Source organism: Gymnoscopelus microlampas (assembly GCF_963454915.1).
Source record: "Gymnoscopelus microlampas genome assembly, chromosome: 18".
Taxonomy (NCBI): domain Eukaryota; kingdom Metazoa; phylum Chordata; class Actinopteri; order Myctophiformes; family Myctophidae; genus Gymnoscopelus; species Gymnoscopelus microlampas.
This window is the reverse complement of record NC_139955.1, coordinates 25,714,670-25,735,092: the sequence shown is the minus strand read 5'-3', so window position 1 is coordinate 25,735,092 and position 20,423 is coordinate 25,714,670. Positions and strand designations below refer to the sequence as shown.

Sequence of the window (20,423 nt, the reverse complement as noted above, 5' to 3'; positions counted from 1 at the left end):
GGAGGGCTCTAGAAACTCAGTTTCCAATGGTGCATCATTACCCTGAGCCGAGAATCATGTTGTAAAACAGCAAGAGAATTCTCGTTCCCTCTTTGGTGCTGCAAAGAACTACAGAGGGGTAAAGGAAGCTGGGGGAGGGCAAAAAAAAGGAAGAAACGTTGGGGAGAGTGGGAGCAAAGGTCGGACCATAGGGGAGAAAGAGAAGAGTAGAGATAGAGAGAGATAAAGGGTTGTCTGGAATTGTATTCAGGTCCAGATGGTCCTTCCATTGAGCTGTTGCCTCAGAATAGAGGTGGGACTAGAACCTCCCCCCTCCCCCCAGGCTGTGTCAGATCGTAGACCTCTAAAGAGTTTTCAGGTAAGGTCTCAGACATCTCTCCCCCTTTCCCGCTTCCTCCGCCCCTCTCCCTCGCTTCCACTCTTTCTCTTTCTCTCCCTTCCTGAGCCTCACTTGCTGGCCATGGTGTAGCAGCCCTGCTGGTGCCACTGCATGTCACGGATACGCCTCACAGACTGGAACTGAGGATGGCGGGCACCGTACTCGTTGAAGTGTCTGAATTCACCCTTCTCCAGCAGGTACTGGCTACCACGGTAGCCAGGGAACTGGTATCCCACCCAGCTGTATGCGATAAGGAAAGGAGAACCACAAAGAGTTAGAAAACAGCTAGTTTCTTCTCAAAATTCAATGTGGATCTGCAGCCTACAAAATTCCCTGCTGTATTCTGTTCCTTCTACAGTAGCTCTTTCTGTTCAGTTTAAGTTCACCGTTTGAGTTCTACTAGTGAAACACTACATGAATACATGTTTTGTTGTTGTTGTTGCTGTTATTGTATTACTGTATGTTTCAGTTCTGTTCTTCTATTCTTACTCTCCAGTGCTGAGTACTTTCAGACTGGCTACTGTACTTAAGTTATAACAGACTCACGTTCCACAGCTGACCATGATGCTGCCCACTCTATCGGTGAAGCCGTAAGAGAACAGGCTGGGAACATCATCATCCATGATCTCCATCTTGCGGCCCTTGAACTCGCCAACCTCATACAGGCAGATCTTGTGCTTCTCGGGGTCCTGCAAGGAAGAATCAGGGAGAAACACTTGGTTACCAAGGAGAAACACTTGGTTAGCGAAGGGGCTAACAGCATTTAGACAACTAAGCTAATCATGGAGAACAAATTGAGGTGTGGAGTTAGATGTTTTTCTTACCATCCTGACAGGCCTGAAGGACAGCAGGTAGTCGTTCTTCTGGCAGTTGCTCCAGGAGTCCCAGCGGGGGTACTCTCCCTTCTCCAGGATGTACATCTCACCACAGAAGTTCATCTGCTCGAAACCAACGAAGCTGGCAGAGCACAGAAGGTTGTTATTAATCTGTTTGCCCATTCAACGCCATTAGTGTGCAAGAACTGTGCATAAGAAAGTCTTAACATTGTGCCATATTAAGCAACATATTACTACTCAGTTGCTTATTTCTTAAATGTACTGTTAAACACATTACACTGTTTAACAATGCAGGCTCATAAACGGAATTATTGCAATATATTCTAGGTAGGGACTGTAGCTGACTTACGGTCCACACTCAACGCGCAGGGAGCGCACGCGGTCCATGCCCATCTCACACACATTCATGCACTCGTTGCTGATCTCAATCATGCGACCCTGGAAGTTCTCCTGGTCGAACACGTACATCTTTTGGGGAGAAAGCACATAGGTAAGTCGTGGTTGGACTGTTGACGCTTCAGGTGGATGTATTTCACTTCAAAGTATAATGTGACACGTTCTGTTGAACATCCAGTCCAAAGTGAGAGCCACGTACCTTGTAGGCATTCATTCCCATCTCAGACTTCTTGCTCTGGGCAGCCTTCCCGTCGGTCTGGGAAGCAGACTTGGCCTTATCTCCACTGGACATGATTGCTGACAAGAGACAGAGGGGAAAAAGACAGAAGTGAATGAAGGTGTTGAACTGTATGATTGTGTAAAGAAATGGAGGATGATATAAAATGTTATCATCTGTTTAAACATATCACTATGTGCTTTGTATGTGTGCATTTCCAGCAGGTGCATATGTGTTTACCTTACCTGTGTTTGTGTGTGGTGCCTATACGCCGAGCCTCACTCTGAGTGTGTGTGGCTCAGAGTGCGCCCCTCCCTTTTATACGCTGGCGCCCACATGGGAGGGATTAGTCAAAGAGAAACAAACCTGCTGAGGTCAGAGACAGGAGACAATAGAACCCCCTCATCATCAGAGAGGGACAGATAGGGGTGGGGTGGGGTGGGTGGGATGCGCGAGATGAGGAATGGTTGGTCTACTGAGTGGGATGAAGTGACAGAAGTTAGAAGGAGAATATGGCAGAGTTTACATTAGGTGGATACTATAGGTGTTGTCTTGGCTTCACATTTCAGAGTTTTTCACACTTGATTGTGAGGTGAAGTGAAGGGCAAGAAATGGAATGAAATGTCTCACAATAATTGGATATGTGTATATATTATATGTGTGGTGCAAAATTCCCTTATAGGTTGCAAAATATGTATTCAAAATAAGAGATTATTAAAATATCATGGAATTTTAGTTGATAAATAATCGTTATGATTGGGCTCAGGTGCAACTGTGCAATTCCTCAACTACATTCATGGGGGCTTTAGATAGGCTATAGGGCATAGCAGTGGCAGCCATTTTGTGGTGCCACAGATAGAAAACCCATTCATTTATCTGACAGAGATTTCAGAAAATATTTATATAAATGATTCTAAGCCTGTAACCAAGCCACCCAAGCTCCTGGTGAATCATGACCATAAAACATTTGATTCTGTGTATTTTTTTTAATTTATTTATTATTTATATTTAGTATTTATTAAATATATTATATAGGCTATAATTAAAAATTCAAATATTTTTGGACACGGAATCAAATGTTTTATGGTCATGCTTCACCAGGAGTTTGGTTCCAGGCTTTATGTAATTTATGTAAATATTGTTCGGAAATCTCTATGGGGAAATGAATGGACTTTCTATCTGTGGCACCACAGCTATGAGTGTACATTGGAGCCACGAGCGTGCATTGGATCTGCTATCCATGGCGCTAGTTACACTTGGATGTTTGGGCTCCTGTGCGGTTGTGGGCCAGACAGATTACAGTGGGATAATATTGAAAAGTATGAAGTGAAAATGACTTTTTCCCCCAATCAAACTCTTTTTTTAAAACGTTAATATAGATCCTAATAGCCACCAACGGCGCCTCCCTACGCTGCCCATAATCCCCGCATTAGCTCTCCCTATGCAGGCCCTTTGTGCCTGGGACACACGCCGGACTGCTGACCGGAGCAGCGAACATACCGGAGCGCTTTTGTTCTCCGGCCGAAACAGCTCGTTGGAACGTGCGCTTTAGAAAGGACCAGCATTCTATAGGATATGCTGAGTTGGCTGGGGTTGCAGCAGAACGCCACAGAGCCACCAGAGAGCCCAGGGGCGCGCTTTCTGCGATCCTGGACTTTCTGGTGGCTAGTGTCGTCAATGTCAATGGCCAGAGGTGGTCCCACGTGCGCTCCACCAGAGCGCGCCCAGCGGGGCGCGTCCACGGCATGGGACGCAGTGGACGCGCCCCAGCAGGCGCGCTCATCGGCAGCCCGGTATAAAACTGAAGCGCCAGGTTCTCCCAGAGCTCTACGCGAGATAAGTGTAAAGGCGCGTGCCACTCCCGAGCTCTGCGAATAAGTGCCAATCTAGGTAAGGTCTCAATTCTGACTGTGCATTTAACACGAGTGAGGGACAGCTAGACCAGTGGTTCTCAATGTGGGGTCCAGGGACTCTCAGGGTTCCTTGAGGGGGTTCTAAATGGACCTGTCTGTAACTCTGACAGCATACAAATGGAACCATTTAGTTCCATTTGTATACTGTCAGAGTTAAGGGGAGTCCTTGAAATGTAAAGGTTTGAGAACCACTGAGCTAGACGTGTGTTATTGGGCTTATTCCAGGAGCTTTTATGTCAAACAAAAAGAGAAAAGCACTAAAACGATAAATAACCTGTACAACACATTGTTTGTTGCAATTACATTTGTTAGATAATAGGCCTTATTGGTTTTAACCAATAAATTATATGCTCCCCCAAATTGCTGCTTTATTTCATAACAGATTTGTAATAATTTGAAAAATATGACATGGCTCCTTGAATGATGCTTTCTGGTTTATCCAGCTTTCAAAATCTCTGTCATAGTTGTTGTGAAGTGAACATGCAATTACTTATTTTTAGGTCTTTCAAACCTTTAAAAAAATATGACTTATGGACTGATGATTTATTTCAGGATATAGGCTATATTTTGTTTTGAATAATTTTCTCCTACACTGCTTCCTACCCTACCCACTTGCCTCCTTCCTCCCTTTGCCGCCTTAAGAGTAAAGATGTACAGAACCACTAAATCCCCAATGATGCAACCACTGGTCAACTCGGGAATGGGCATGGCTCCTTTCTACAAGGTAAACACAAACACACACACACACACACACACACGCACACGCACACGCACACGCACACGCACACGCGCACACGCACACACACACACCCCAAAAACATAGCACAAATATATCAGTCCAAAATGTAATCTGCACATCTCTGCTTGACACTCACTTCATGTCAATTTACTGTCACTTTTATCTTTTCCTTCCTCCTCTCTTTGTCACCAGGTGACCGTGTTCGAGCAGGAGCACTTCCAGGGCAAGTGCCAGGAATTCACCAACGAGTGTTGCAACATCCAGGAGTGTGGCCTGGATAACATCCGTTCCATCAGGGTGGAGAGTGGCGCGTAAGTCTCACAGCCTCAAACAAACTCATTGTTTGTAGTAACAAAACAGTAACCTGTGTGGTAAGTGTGCACTCTGGGTCAGGGTGTCTCTCCCTCGTCACTCATCTCTAACTTTTGCTTTCCCCTCGCTGCCTCCATATAGCTGGGTGGGTTTCGAGCACCATGACTTCCAGGGACAGCAATTCATTCTGGAGAGGGGAGAGTACCCCCACTGGGACGCCTACAGTGGCAACATCTCCTACCATGTGGAGCGCCTCATGTCCCTGCGTCCCATCTACTGTGCTGTGAGTACTCCAGACGCTATCAGAGGTTGTGCATGAAACCGAGAGGCAAAGAACGCAGAATGAAAAAATACAAAGACGAAGAACAGGAATATTTATAACACTGTGCATGCTTTTATGCATACACAGCAAAATCAGGAATGTTGACAAAGACATTTAATTGTAGGTACTCAGGTTCAATATCCATAATGTTACCAATGGGCTTCATCTACTAATCTAAAAGGTCAACTGAAAATGGTCGTAATTAAAATATAATAAATATATAAAATAAAACTAATATATATTTTTTAAATATATAACATATAAACATTTAATATTTCTATTGTGACGATGTGTGTGACTATTTCTCTAACCCCCCACTTCTCTGTCCAACCTCCAGTCTCACATGAGCAGTCGTATGATCATCTTTGAGAGGGAGAACTTCATGGGCCGTACTGTGGAGCTGTGTGATGATTACCCCTCCCTGCAGGCCATGGGCTGGATGATGCCCGAGGTTGGCTCCATGCACGTGCAGTGTGGCGCGTAAGTTACTGCTCTCTCTGTAATACACACTATAGTATAGACAATCAGCTACAATGTACTTATACAGTGTATAATGGAACACTCAAAATGATCACTGAAATGCCCTACCAACAGCAAATACACACTGCAGAAGTTAATTAGAAATAAAATAAAAGATAAAATAAGATAATCCAAAAGTTCCTTACACATCTCTCTCCTTCCTGTAGCTTTGTTTGCTACCAGTATCCTGGCTACAGGGGCCAGCAATACATCATGGAGTGTGAGAGACACAGCGGAGACTACCAGCACTGGAGGAACTGGGGCTCCCACGCCCAGACACCCCAGATCCAGTCCATCAGGCGCATCCAGCACTAAGAGGTGGAAAGGCTGAGACTGAGGCCCTAGTGAGAACTGGGGCCCACGGACAGCAACGCCCCTAAGACCCCCCACACACTTTAACCTCCCCTGATCCCTGACCTGAGTACCCACAACTACCCCAAACCAACACTCTACAGTACTGACTTACAGCCGCTCCGAATAAGTGTGATAAGAGACAATATCGCACTGTTAAGCACAGGGATACACACACACACACACACACACACACACACACACACACACACACACACACACATACACACGTGCACACACAGACCCACACAACTGACTGACACTCAGGTGTTAATGCAGTTGTCTTTTTATCTGGTTAGAAGCACCTACGTATACACAGACACTGAATTACACACACTAACACACCTGCGTTGTACGCCAACCTGGTCAGCTCACCTGGGCTGGGCGAGGAATAGTCCTGCCCCTCAGTGTTGGAACCATTAGGAGGGGAGAGGTAGCTCTTAAATGGTGCCAGGTTAAAAATGGTCTCCCAGTTGCACTTGCTCTCCTCAGCGCATCAGGGAGCATGGCAGAAACTGTGCTGTGGTGCAGAGCAGATGTGCTGTGTTGTTGTGTAGGAGGTTGAACCACAGGTTAATAACAAATAAACTCATGTTGACTTCATATGTCCTTGTTCAATCATTCAATAAATCATTATAACCTATTTATTTGGTCATACAAATCACAACTTATAAAAGTGTTATTGTGTGACTGGCACATTTTGTCTGACCTTTTCTTTTTAATCTGCATATGCCAGCTTTCTAAATAAATAAAAGAACACAAACACACATAATTTACATATGCAGTATACATACAAAATATACAAAGTAAGGTTGGCTGTCCACTTCCCTTTAAATTGTGTGCTTACAAATCCTTAAAAGGTTATTGTTCTGAGAAAAATTGCAATTTAACAAGACAGCAGGCAATTATGTATACTTGGAAGCTAAATCATTAGCATACTGTATGGTCGCCCCAAACCATTATCATTTGAGCTGTGAAGCAATAGCAAAACGTAATGAGGCTGTATGAGTTACTGTGTATGTATGTAAATTAGTATGTCACTGTTTGCAATGTGTCGATATACTGTATCATTGTCAAATCACAACAGAAGGCCATGAATCATTATATATTAGATCTAACTTAGTATTTGACATATGGCATTGGTCAAAGGTCAAGGTGAATTAACAAAATATTGTAAACCATAAGCTATTAACTATTCATCATAGAAGGATGACTGACTGCATTTGAAAGTTTGTCTAAAGACATGTTTTAGGACACTGGTCATCTGGTGTTGAGCCCAAGGGGCAAGGCTGAGATATTTACTATGAGGCCAACCCGGATGTTTAGTAAATGTCCAGCGAGAGGCGCTGTTTCACCCGTGCCGACCTGTGAGTTCAGAAAGAATTTATTTTAACGCAAGCCGATGGGTTTTTACCAACTTTCAGACTCGATTTTCTTACTGTAATAAAAATTGTCATAAATTCTATATGCTTCCAGTCGCTAGTTTAAAGTCTCCTTTCAATCATCAGGATATGCGTTTTGCTAAATTATGGTTCTATTTATTATAAAATTGACGATAAAGTAGGCTATTCTCTAGGAGGGGCGGGATGATTTGATTGACACGCTACACAACCAATAGCATTCATTCCCCGCCCCCCGCTCTTGATTGATAAGTTACCCAACCAATAATGGTCTGAACTCATTCTGACGCGTAGTGAAAGATGGCGGAGCCACAGTCTGCAGCAAAGGATTCATTTTCGGTCTGTAGAAAGCAGCGGAGGGGGTTTGTCCATCTCATTTATACAGTCTATGGTGTTGAGCCACATGGCTTAACTATGCACACCTCTAGGTTGCCCTTGTTAATTCTAAGAACTGAAGGTTAATTAAGGTATTTAATGTGGGAAAAGTTGAAAGGAAATCTAACATCAAACAACAGGGAATTAAAATGTTTATTTTTTTAAAGTGCTGTCAAAAACATTAATAACAAACAAAACATGACAACAATAACTCTACAGTAAATAATAACAAAAGATGGAACGGAACACTGGCAGAACAGAGGCTGATAACTTGCCAATCATAGTCATACTTATGACCAATGACAACTCTTGATTCCACTTACAGAACAAAACCCAGATTTTTGCAGAAAATCTCTTCCCTACCCAGTCAGCAGTTGGTGGGTTTATGTGGTTTCAAAACTTTCAACACAGTTAAAATATCTCTTCACATAAAAACTGAAAAAAACAGTTGCACAAATTATTAATAGTACAAACGTTGTACATAAGAACAATACTTAACATTCCAGTTATCAGTTATTTTTCAAAACCTGCCACAGCTTTTTAACAATATCACTGTCAATAAAATTTGACTGTGCACTCAACTCAAAAACTCAGTACTCAGTACTTATAGGCGTCTCTAATCAGACTCAAAATAGTATCCTTATGCATTTTCCTTTTACGGTCTTCACCATTATCTTTGGTACCGTATACAGCTTTTTCAAGCAGAGCTGAACAAGTAAATCTCTCATCAAAGTTCTTCTTGTACTGGGTAGATTGGGGCCAAGAGCCTTTCTGTTTGTAAAGCTGTCTGCCTGTGGGAACAGAGAGAAGGTATTTGTGACAATGTGCATAACTGTATAGCCCCAGTTTCCTGAGTTTTTGAAGTTATCTGTTGATTCGTGATATACTTGGACATGCTGTAATACAGTAGACTTAAGGCCTTTGCAGACAGGGTGCGATTTTTCGCACGGAAAAAACGGACAATATCATTTTTTAAATGAACACATGGTTCTCAATGACCTCATGCACACCCCGTGCAGCGATGCGATGCGTTGCGTTTTTTTTTCAATCGAACCCAGTTCGATTTGTGCTTCTTTTCGCATCCGGTAAAAACTGATTGACTAATCGCGCCCTGTGTGCAAAGGCCATAAGTGTGGCATGAATTACCTCATGTTGAGCGGGGAATCCACCCTGGCTCAACATGAGAGACCAAGAAAAAAGGCCATGTATCTTTTTTACAGATACACTCCAGTACCAGACCAGAGCTACAGTAGCTCAAATCTAATGAACGTAGGGTTGGTATCCAAAAGAATCAGACAAATTCATGGATGTAATTTTTATGTCTTTGCATGCAGTTTGAAGCCATGTCGAATAAACTTAATTCCAATAAAGTGGAGAGAGGAGCACTACTGTACATGGATACCCAGTAAAAACTGAATATAAAAATACCTTTAAACTTCTCAGATGGATGGCTGGTCAAAGTTTATAAAGTCACCACTTTCACGATTGAACCGTCATGGCATATTAATACGAATATGTATTTGGAATTTGGAAAATGTATTTCTAATCTATAATGTTGTGGGTAGGATTTTGTATTTACTTTTCTAGAAGATCTATTTTGTTATTTTTGAGGAATTGGAGTTAGGGGTTAAGTGTCTTTCCCAGGGACACCTCAACACACTGCCGGGGCCAGGAATCAAACCTGGGACCTTATGCTTCCCAGGATAAAAATAATTCCTGATTCTGATCATTTCCACCAAAACTAAACTATCCTGTTTAACAAATGTGGACAATAAATAAACTCACCTCAATCAAAGTCACCTCATCTCTGTCTCCGACAACATCAGTTCACACTTGATAGGCTTGGGAGGGTTAGGGAAGGGGCTGGTTGATCCAATCACATCCACTTCCTCCTCTTCCTCATCTTTCTCTTCCTCACTGATTACCGTTGACCCCAGATCGACCTTTGTGGCGAGTGGCGGGTGTGACATTTGTGGCTTTGGACGTGGCTTTGCAGACCGAGGGTCAGGGAAGGGGCTGGTCCATCCAATAATGTCCACCTCCAACTCTTCCTCATCCTCTGCATCCTCCCTGCTTCCTGTTGACCCCAGATCAACCTTCGTGGCGATTGGAGGGTGTGACATTCGTGGCTCTGGAGGTGGCTTTGTAGTCCGAAGTTCAGGGAGGGGACTGGTCCATCCAATAATGTCCACATCATCATCTTCCTCATCATCCCTGCTTCCTGTTGACCCCAGATCAACCCTCGTGGCGATTGGAGGGTGTGACATTCGTGGCTCTGGAGGTGGCTTTGTAGTCCGAAGTACAGGGAGGGGGCTGGTCCATCCAATAATGTCCACATCATCATCTTCCTCATCATCCCTGCTTCCTGTAGACCCCAATTCGACCTTCGTGGCGAGTGGCGGGTGTGGAATGCGTGGCTCGGGAGGTGGTTTTGTGATACCATAATGCAAAGGCACTGGTGTCTTCCTCATTCTGTTGGGCGAGTTATGGAGGTCGGTGTAGCGACATTGCAAACAGACATCAGTTTCTTCTACCACATCGATATTCTCGTCAGAGTCAACAATGTTAATGTACTCATCACTACTTGTCCCTTTCAGCTCTTCTTCACTGGTCTCCCCCACGTTCTTTTCCACCTTCTGACTGCTCTCTCTTATTTTGAGGTTGGTCCACTCTGATGCTTCTTCTTCTCGTTGCCCCCTCCGCTGTGCCGTTGCTTGCCCATCTTCACAGGCCAGTGTGTAATGGAGGTGATCAATGTTGACATTGTCAGAGAAGTTATGGACTTCTACATCTACATCCTCTTCACTCTTCAATGTCATCACCAGCTCCTTACTAGACACTTCAATGACATCCTCTGGTTTGGATTGGAATGTACCATGCTCTGAGACTGTCAGTTCGGCCTGTTCAACCCTCTTCCTCTTGGCCGCCTTAGTACCCAACTCTTCCTCTGATTCTCTCTGTCTCTTGTCACCCCTCCTCTCTTGTCCCTGTAACTCTTCTTCACTGTTCTCCTTCATGTTCTTTTCCACTTTCTGATTGCTCTCTTTCATTTTGAGGTCGATTGACTCTGACGCTTCTTCTCCTCGTTCCACCGCCCCCTGTGTCGTTGCACGGCCATCTTCACTGGCCAGTGCGTCCTGTGGGTGATCATTGTTGTCACTGTCGGAGTGGTTAAGGACGTCTACAGCCCCTTCCTCTTCACTCTCCACCGTCACCACCAGCTTCTCCCTCGACACCTCCATGACATCCTGGGAATCAGCGTTGGTTTCCAGGATGAAGGCCTTGGGTTTGGTTTGGAATGTACTGGTCAGTACAGCCTGTTCAATGCCATGAGTCGCCAACTCTTCCTCTGATTCTCTCTGTCTCTTGTCTCCTCTCCTCTCTGGTCCCTGTAACTCTTCTTCACTGTTCTCCCTCATGTTCTTTTCCACTTTCTGACTGCTCTCTTTCATTTTGAGGTCGTTTGGCTCCGACGCTTCTTCTCCTCGTTGCACCGCCCCCTGTGTCGTTGCACGGCCATCTTCACTGGCCAGTGCGTCCTGTGGGTGATCATTTGATTTTATTTGATTTAGCACATAATGTAAAAACAATACAAAAAAAGTACACAAAATATAAAAAGATAAGTGCCAGGAGGAGGCAAGATGCCCAAAGGACTTATACGAGGCCTCTACCTATGTATAACAACATTAATAGAACATGATTTGTAAACAACAAAATATGAATATATATAATTGACAAATAACATGATTGCAGTATAAAAAATAAAAATCTACAACATAATTGAAATACCTGATCATTGTTGTCACTGTCGGAGTGGTTAAGGACTTCTACAGCCCCTTCCTCTTCACTCTCCACCGTCACCACCAGCTCCTCACTCGACACCTTCATGACATCCTGGGAATCAGCGTTGGTTTCCAGGATGGAGGCCTTGGGTTTGCTTTGGAATGTACTGGTCAATTCAGCCTGTTCAACGATATTAGTCGTTAACTCTTCCTCTGAGTCTCTCTGTCTCTTGTCTCCTCTCCTCTCTGGTCCCTGTAACTCTTCTTCACTGTTCTCCTTCATGTTCTTTTCCACTTTCTGATTGCTCTCTTTCATTTTGAGGTCGATTGACTCAGACGCTTCTTCTCCTCGTTGCACCGCCCCCTGTGTCGTTGCACGGCCATCTTCACTGGCCAGTGCGTCCTGTGGGTGATCATTGTTGTCACTGTCGGAGTGGTTAAGGACGTCTACAGCCCCTTCCTCTACACTCTCCACCTTCACCACCAGCTTCTCCCTCGATACCTCCATGACATCCTGGGAATCAGCGTTGGTTTCCAGGATGGAGGCCTTGGGTTTGGTTTGGAATGTACTGGTCAATTCAGCCTGTTCAACGATATTAGTCGTTAACTCTTCCTCTGAGTCTCTCTGTCTCTTGTCTACCCTCCTCTCTGGTCCCTGTAACTCTTCTTCACTGTTCTCCCTCATGTTCTTTTCCACTTTCTGACTGCTCTCTTTCATTTTGAGGTTGATTGACTCTGACGCTTCTTCTCCTTGTTCCACCGCCCCCTGTGTCGTTGCACGGCCATCTTCACTGGCCAGTGTGTCCTGTGGGTGATCATTTGATTTGATTTAGCACATAATGTAAAACCAATACAAAACAGCACACAAAATATAAAAATGTATTAAACATTACAACATTAAAAACATTAATAGAACATGATTTGTAAACAACAAAATATGAATATATATAATTTACAAATAACATGATTGCAGTATAAAAATAAAACTCTACGACATAATTGAAATACCTGATCATTGTTGTCACTGTCGGAGTGGTTAAGGACTTCTACAGTCCCTTCCTCTTCACTCTCCACCGTCACCACCAGCTCCTCACTCGACACCTCCATGACATCCTGGGAATCAGCGTGGGGTTCCAGGATGGAGGCCTTGGGTTTGGTTTGGAATGTACTGGTCAGTTCAGCCTGTTCAACGCTATTGGTCGTTAACTCATCCTCTGATTCTCTCTGTCTCTTGTCTCCCTTTCTCTCTGGCCCCTGTGATCCTTCCTCTGGTGATGTTGCCCTTCCCTGTTCTTTTTTTATGTCTCTCCATTCCTCCATTTGTACACCCACATCCCTGTGCTCCACAGGATGTGGCTGTCCTGCGGAGATTGCAGGAACTGGTTTATCCACCAGAAGGAGATCAATCTCCTTGCCACGTCTGTCTTCTCTGTCATGTCCCGTCTTTAGCTCGACTGTGCGAATTCCGCTTTTATGCTTTTTTATTACTATAGGCTGGACAACTTGGGGAGCGCTGGTTGGTCGTTTGGCCAGAAGTGGGGGTTCTCCAGAAAGTGTCTCCTCAACATGCTAAATAGTACACAGACAAAACGTAGCCTTAATTATTTTATTAACAAATGGATCAATAAATTGTTGAAAATGGCGACCCATAAAACTGTGCTTACAATTAGTTAAGCATTCACCAGTTCAGCACTCACCTTGTCCTGCTGATTGGTTACCTTGCTCCTGATAGGGTATGCCTTCACAGTGGTTTTTATTTGCCTCCTCTCTGGCGGTATGAGGGTACTCTAGAGAAGACATTATAACCACACAGACTCATTATCAGACATTTGGGGTATTTTTCCCGTACTGTCACAACTTCAGAGGTTAGCTCACCACATGATGAACGCTAGCATCCATATTGTGGGGTGAAATTTAGGAAAAAATAGCTGATTTACAAGCCCAACAACGCAATGTGACGCATTGTGAGCTTGTAGATCGGCTTTTCAGTGAAGATATTTAGTGTAGAGCAAAAAAAGAGGGGAGATAGCAGTCTATAGGGTTTAAGTGCTTAATTTGTCCATCCCGATAAATATGAATTACAAAGCATTATTGTTATAAATAACATTGCATTAGATGCTGTGTAACAGATGCCTCACTGACAACAGACCCTTCAGTGAAGGAGTTTCTCACCTTCAAATCTGCAGACTGTCCGCTGAACAATTGGGGTACTCTGATTATTGGCTGAAGGCTGTGAGGACGCTTTGCCTGCTCGTTATGGTCCCCTTCCATACGCTCATCCCGTTTGCGCTTCTTCTTAATGACCAACTTCAGTTCTGGTTTTCTCACGCTGTTGGGTGCTTTGGGTGGTATGGAAGGCACAAGCATAGTTGAAACACTACTAGCAACAGCGCTAGCAGCAGAAATAGGCTGCGCATCGCTGCCTGCGTTTTCTCTCTCTATGGGTTTAGCCAGTCGGGCAACTGATGGCTGCTCTGGAGAGACCTTTCTATCTCTTCTTTGCCTTCTATTGCTGTCGTTTGTAACCGCATCAGAGCTGGGGAGTTTAGCAACACTAACCGGAGGCAGCTTTGAAGAGATCGGAGGGGGGGTGTATGTGCCTGGGTTTTGTGGGTGTATAGGAGACATGAGTGCCTGTACAGGGTGGGGAGAGTGTATGTGCTCTAGATGAGCCGGGCATATTGTTCTTGCAGCGTGCGTGTGGCTCTGTCCTGCTATGGACTGGTCCCTGCCGACAGTGCAGGGCTGTGACTGGCTGCTTGACATTGTGGTCGAGGCATCGTAGCTAGCCTGTGTGCAGGTCTGACCATCCTTCTCTACCCGTGCCCCGGTGCTACAGTTAGAAACCTGCTGCTCAAAGGAAAAGAGGAAGTTGTCTAATATGTCGCTCAGACCTCCCTCTCCCTGAGGTTGCTGAAGAACAGGCACTTCACAACTACCTGGAACGAAACCCCCAACCCCTGTCGCCACAGTAACTGTCTTCGTAGGGATGTTGTGGACACCTGAAGCTGTTTCCCGGTGACCAGTAGGGATGGACCGCTGATGGCATTCTTGTTGGATGACAGCGTTGTCAGCGCCAGCGGCTGGATGAGTGAGAGGATGTGGGTGAGAATCCCGGGTGCTTTTGCTGTTGTTGTTTTTGTCTAATATATCCAGCCCCATCATGACTTCCTCCAGCAGACGGTCCAACTGCTCAGCTTGCTCTACATGGGACGGGGGTTCCAGAGAAGGAAGGAGGGTCGTATGAAACATCTCTGGGGCTGGGGCCAAAAAGGGACCCTGGGGGATGTGCAGGCTTTGCGATGCGGACAGCTCTGTGGGCAGGGTGGGTGGATTCAACGAGGCATTGCCGGTCTGAGTGTTGAGGAGCTGCGGCGGTGTGGAATGGAACATAACAGTTGGGGGAGTCTTTTGTTTGTTCAGTGCTAGGGCGCCCTCCTGTGACAGAAAAAAAGTTGTGTTGTTGAGATATGGTTGGTTATTCAGTGACTGAATACAATATCATTGAGTACTACTACTATTACAGCTTACTATTACTATTAATAAGAAGCTCCTGAAAGTGATTTATGACCTATGTTTTTTATATACGTTCTCTTATAATATTCTTTCCTCTCAACATTAGTAATAGCAACATGCAATGCTAGCACTTCATTATTTTTTAAACCTTTTTTTCAGGTGTAAGATGGGTAATTTTCTAGATCATACATAGATCATCATCCAACATTTCACTGCTTGTATCTGTATGAGTGAGTGACAAATAAACCCTCTTTAAGTTACAGAGTAGCCCTCACCCGGATGAGTTGCTGTGCAGCAGCTCCTCCATTCTCCCTGGATGGTTCTTCTCTCACGCTGCAGATCTTCCATGACTTGCCACGCCCCCGTTTCTTCAGACAGAGCTTGAGTGGCTGGAAATGGTCCCTGGTATTCAGGTAGAGCATCCTGCCCGCAGCTCCTCCCCCTCTACCACTCCTCCTGGCATGCACCCCCCAACTCCTCAGCCAGTTCTTCGGAGGTATGCTCTTCACTACTTCCTTCTCCTCCCCTAATGCTGCTGCTGTCTGCTTGGGTGGCCTTCCCCTCCGGCCCGTCCCTCCTCTGGGTCTCTGAGCTTTTCTCTCGCCTGTCCTAGTCTGCCTGGCCCCTCCTGCGCCACCTACCCGCCTCTTTCCTCTGCGCCTCCCGCAGGAGGACTCCGCCTGACCTGGGTTCAAGAAATAGTTGATGAATCCCGGGATGTTGCCCTCAAACTGCTCGAAACCCTCACCTCCACTTTCTGGAGGCAGCACCTCGCTTGCGTGGTCATAAACCACCGTTGGTGTGTGACACGCAAAGTGGGTGGGTGTAGGAATGAGGGAGGAGTAGGACTGCGGCACAATGAAGACAGGTCCATGTCCGCCTGCTGTGGATTCCTCAGTGGGAGCCATGTAATCGGAGCATGGTGGGTGGTGAGCATCTGGGGGGTAGAAGATGGAAAGGGGGACGTAGGGGATGTTATAGTAGGGGTCAGGGGATTCTGAGGCTGGCTGGGGAGTAAGGTGGGTGGCATCTGTCGGCAATTCGCCCATTTGAGTTCGACTCCCTGTGCCTCTTTCAATACTGCACCGTGTCGCTCCCACAGGGAGGGCGCTTCCATTACTCCCCTCTCTCCCTCCACGCTCCTCGAGCATCAGTGGTTCTGTCTGTATGCCTACTGCTCGACGCCCGCTCCTATCCTCACCACTTTCTCTGACCTCAACCAGCCCACTGATGCCCAGTCTGGCGGTGGCAGAGAGAATGTCCTCCCTCTCCTCCTCTCCCTGTCCAACGATCTCTCCGGAGTACAGCAGACCCACCAGCCGGAGCAACGTGCTGGCTCTGACAGCCCCGAACTCCAGTAAGTGTGTCTGTCCAGTTGGGGGCGGAGTGCTGGGCAGAGTACAGGACAGCTGAGGGCTGAGAGCTGATAAGACACAGCTGTGGGCAGGCACAGACACTCCTACAGGACAGGAAAGGAGAGTTTAGGAGAGGAGAGTGCATAAAAGATTGTTTCTGTTCCAGAACAGTGTGGAACTACAACAAGAGTTAAAGGAGTAGTTCACCCAAAGAAATACTTATTTTCTATCAATTAGACACCCCATGAAGCCTTGAATTCATGGAGATTTTTGTTTTTGTCACATTCCTGAGCCAATCATTTTTAATTTTCTCCTACTGACTGATAACCCGGTCATCAAATTATTGGCTCATCTCCATGAACTCAAGACTTCATGGGGTTTGCAATTGATAGAAATAAGTAATTTTTTGGGTGAACTACCCCTTTAAGGTCAATAAGAAAAACCTGCCGCTTCGGACAGGCTTTCCTAACTAGTTCAGAGAGTCTGGGGGTGCAGGAATTCTGAGAAAAGGTTTTGAGACCACCCATCAGAAGTTCTGAATGATGTAAATTTGTAGTTATATCACCTACAAATTTATATCAAAACTTCGGAAGGCACATTTAACACATAAACACATTTAGGCACATTGCGCATTTAACACTTCTGATTTTACCTACAGAGATTATTGATTATAACCAATTCAGTAATTGTGTTGTTGTTCGTACCCTCAGCCCGGAGCATAATGTCGCAGAACTGGCTGCCACGTTGCTGTCTCTGCAACTCGGCCAGGAGCAGGCCTCTGAACCCAGGTCGTTGGTACTGCCACATGTCTCTGTCCACTTTAGGAATGAATGAATGATTATATTAATGTTAACCTTAAATACAGGGAAAACTCACTGAGAGTATTCTCTCTTTTTGTCTGTTTGCAGGGTTACACAATGCCACGAAAATGAAATAAAAATACAACATAAGGTTATACAGGTATGGAACAAGTATGGAAAGATAGACAACAAAAGAACAACCACATACAACCTGGTGTAATGCAGCAATGGGAGATGGAAACTGTAAGTGATTTATGTTTAAGAGAACTTTGTGTGGCACAAAGTACCTATTAGATGATTTCCCCAAGTAGTTAATTTCCAGGGGAGGTTTACACTGAGAATGTGCAGGGTACAATGAATAACAGAATATAAGAATGCCAGTAAGATAAAGGTAGTGTTTGTAGCAAAAGCCATATAAATGAAAAGGACAGTGCCAGCCTCATTGGGTGCATCCACACATGTACGTCGAGTTGTCGTACGGAAGTCGGAAGTCCCATCCACTCCCATGTTAAAAAAAAAACGGAACGGTGCTTCCGGTTTAAAACTTAGCATGGGAGTGGATGGGACTTCCGACTTCCGTACGACAACTTGACGTACATGTGTGGATGCACCCATTGACAGGGAGTTGTGTACACAAGATTGGAATGGAATCAAAACCTGCTGCAGAGTATTAAGCATACACTTAGGTAGATACAATAACATAATCTGCATACAAATAGAATGGACAGATGTTATTCTGCCATTGATTATGAATATGTAGATATGTAAATAAAACTGGACCCAACACGGACGTGAGGGTCTGAAGTAATGGGAGCAGAGGTAGTCTAGGACACAGTGGCGTAACGCAGAATCGCGGGGCCTCCCGCACATGTACGCGCGCGCAGCGCGCAAGTCTAATTCGGGTCTAATTCGGTTCTATTTGACCAATATAAATCAACTTTTTTCTTTTTTTTTGCTGTAAAAATATTTGTATCAGCGCAGTGGTTCCCCCCCCCCTGCTGGTGGCCCCCCCGCACCGCATCGCTTGCTACCCCTCCATTACGCCACTGCTAGGACAGTGGTTCTCAACCTTTTCAGACCCCCTAAAATAATCATATTTGACCTGGGGACCCCCCACCCTGACCAGCACTTGGAACTGTAGGAGTTAAGGCATAACATTTAGTTTGACTCGGTTCCACAGATAAATATTGTGAAAATAGCAATCTACAATTTTAGATGGGTCTTCGATAGATCTTCGATTTGCCTCTTTCTTATATATTTGACAGCAGTTTTTATAGTATAGATCGTTGATTCCTTTTTTTGTTTAAGGTATTAAAAGGGTCTTAAAAGTCCTTAAATTGTCACTTCACTGTCATCTGGGGACCCCCCCGGTCCCGACCCACAGGTTGAGAACCACTGGTCTAGGATAGTAGTAGAGATGGTGGGGTAGTATTGGACTGGATAAAAGGATAGTTTCCATTTGGAGGTACTGTAGGTGACATGTATTGGTTAAAGCTTGTGTAATACATAGTGTACTTATGCAAGAAAGTATCAGCGCATTGAACGACTGAAAGTCTTGGAAATCAAGTGTTCCCCGGTTTATGTCACGTACATAATGCAGAATAAACTATTTGCACATTTCATTTCATGCATTTTCCTTTAATGCACGGTTAACAATTTACATGTTTAATTTAATTTCAACATACATGAACATTTGTTTGTCTTCACCAACTAACACTACTAATGCAAACATGCCTTGTACTGTAGGCTGGCATACAGTAGGCAACTACTGTTAACTAGCCTTGGATCAAGACTATCATAGATGTATTTTATCGTTTTTCACCCACCAGAGTGCCCTGAACTTTCACCAATAAAGTCCGTATTTCTCCGTGCATATACAAATGCAAAATATAAGGTGCTTACCCGGTAGCCCCGGAAGTTAACTCGGCATTCAGAGTCTTTGTGCACTGTATTAATCCATATTTTTTAATAGATATGTGTTTTAATCCCGTCTGTGGACGAACGCCATTTCCCCACTCCCCCCTGTTACATTGAGTGTAATACCGGCTTTCACCGGTGCGCCCGTCACTACCGCCCATGGAGGAATACAGGGAACATCCGACACAGACGGGATTAAAACACTTCTTTATTGAAAATGACGGGCTAATACAGTGCACACGGGTTCCTAATGTTGAGTCTACATCCGGGGCTACAGGGTCAGCACTTTATGTATATTTGTTTGTACATGTACGGAGAAGTACGGGCTTTCCGCGCGGATGTCCAGTGACAATTGGGGTGCAGCCCAAGACTATCATAGATTGATTGATTTAATACTTTATTAGCAGTTTGCAAAAAAAGCACAGGAAAGTAAACCAAGAAAGCCTATGGCTTGTTTCCATAGGGGTCCTTTGTACCAATTCATCAAAACATTTAATGACAGACAAATATACAATAGGCCTACTACTATGCAAAACATCATCTAAACAGTTAGAAGAGTTGGGGGCCACCTGTAAAGCCACCTGTAAATGCTTTTTGAAGGAGCGTAGGGTTTCACATAGCTCTGGTCCATAGCGTTAGAAATATGGACCAGAGCTAGGTTTCACACTCCTTCAGGCTTTTGGTAGGGCATTCCACATTTTTGTGGCATAGCACAGGAGAACGAATTCAACCCCTTGTTGGTGCCAATTCTTGTTTGGACGTGATCAGTGGAGCTTCCTCTGGTGTTATTGTGGACGTCATTGAAGTAGTTTGACAGAGGTTGGATTTGTTCTCCTGTGCAGACCAGGCCCATTGCAAGTTGCTATACTCTGTCCTCTACCGCAGGGGTCTTCAACAGGGGGTCCGGGACCCCTAGGGGGTCCTCAGAGTTACTACAGGGGGTCCGCCAAATCTTTGTGTGATAGGATTTTTTTTTTTTACCTTAACCACTTGAACCCTAGCATCCCTTTTCTGAGGAGAACTTTAGCCAAAAAATAGCAGATCTACAAGCTCACAAGGCGTTGTGAGCTTGTAGATCGGATATTTTTTGTTAAAGCGGTGTTTGGTGTAGAGGGAAAAAAGAGCAGACCAAGTAAACAAAAAAAGTTAAATCTGAAACACATTTTTTATACAATATAGAGGGGGTCCCTGCTTCATCTCTCTCTCAGCTAGGGGGTCCTTGGCCTGAAAACGTTGAAGACCCCTGCTCTACCCTGAGCCATCCCACCTTAACAAAATGAGCAGGGGTTAGATG

At 44.9% G+C, this 20,423-nt stretch overlaps 3 protein-coding genes across 3 annotated transcripts; 1 reads left to right on the top strand and 2 right to left on the bottom strand.

Moving 5' to 3' along the window:
• Window positions 1-447: 447 nt before the first annotated feature.
• crybb1l1 (crystallin, beta B1, like 1) lies at window positions 448-1,903 on the bottom strand (the record flags this gene model as incomplete). The annotated part of the gene is made up of 5 exons (XM_084086049.1): window positions 448-619; window positions 926-1,068; window positions 1,204-1,336; window positions 1,565-1,683; window positions 1,811-1,903. 5 exons carry the CDS (start codon window positions 1,901-1,903, stop codon window positions 448-450), a joined length of 660 nt encoding a protein of 219 aa, XP_083942175.1.
• Window positions 1,904-4,390: 2,487 nt separating this feature from the next.
• On the top strand, window positions 4,391-5,948 carry LOC311033643 (beta-crystallin A1-like; the record flags this gene model as incomplete). The annotated part of the gene is made up of 5 exons (XM_084041238.1): window positions 4,391-4,465; window positions 4,673-4,791; window positions 4,934-5,075; window positions 5,452-5,594; window positions 5,801-5,948. The coding sequence occupies 5 exons, from the start codon at window positions 4,391-4,393 to the stop codon at window positions 5,946-5,948; spliced, it is 627 nt and encodes a 208-aa protein (XP_083897364.1).
• A 1,962-nt stretch (window positions 5,949-7,910) lies between these two features.
• LOC311033500 (uncharacterized protein) lies at window positions 7,911-17,228 on the bottom strand. The gene is made up of 8 exons (XM_084041017.1): window positions 17,117-17,228; window positions 15,333-16,516; window positions 13,714-14,979; window positions 13,239-13,328; window positions 12,550-13,110; window positions 11,549-12,346; window positions 9,545-11,298; window positions 7,911-8,550 (listed from the first exon to the last, which is right to left on the bottom strand). The coding sequence occupies exons 1-7, from the start codon at window positions 17,217-17,219 to the stop codon at window positions 9,556-9,558; spliced, it is 5,745 nt and encodes a 1,914-aa protein (XP_083897143.1). The 5' UTR covers window positions 17,220-17,228; the 3' UTR covers window positions 7,911-8,550; window positions 9,545-9,555.
• Between the last annotated feature and the right edge of the window lie 3,195 nt (window positions 17,229-20,423).

What these genes read in the sequence shown, in the direction of transcription:
- LOC311033500 (XM_084041017.1), bottom strand. Translation starts at nt 17,219, where the DNA reads ATGTGGCAGTACCAACGACCTGGGTTCAGAGGCCTGCTCCTGGCCGAG. An exon ending in TAACCAATCAGCAGGACAAG is followed by an intron (nt 13,111 to 13,238) that starts GTGAGTGCTGAA and finishes TGTACTATTTAG; the next exon opens with CATGTTGAGGAGACACTTTC. An exon ending in ACAGTGACAACAATGATCAG is followed by an intron (nt 11,299 to 11,548) that starts GTATTTCAATTA and finishes GATCACCCACAG; the next exon opens with GACGCACTGGCCAGTGAAGA.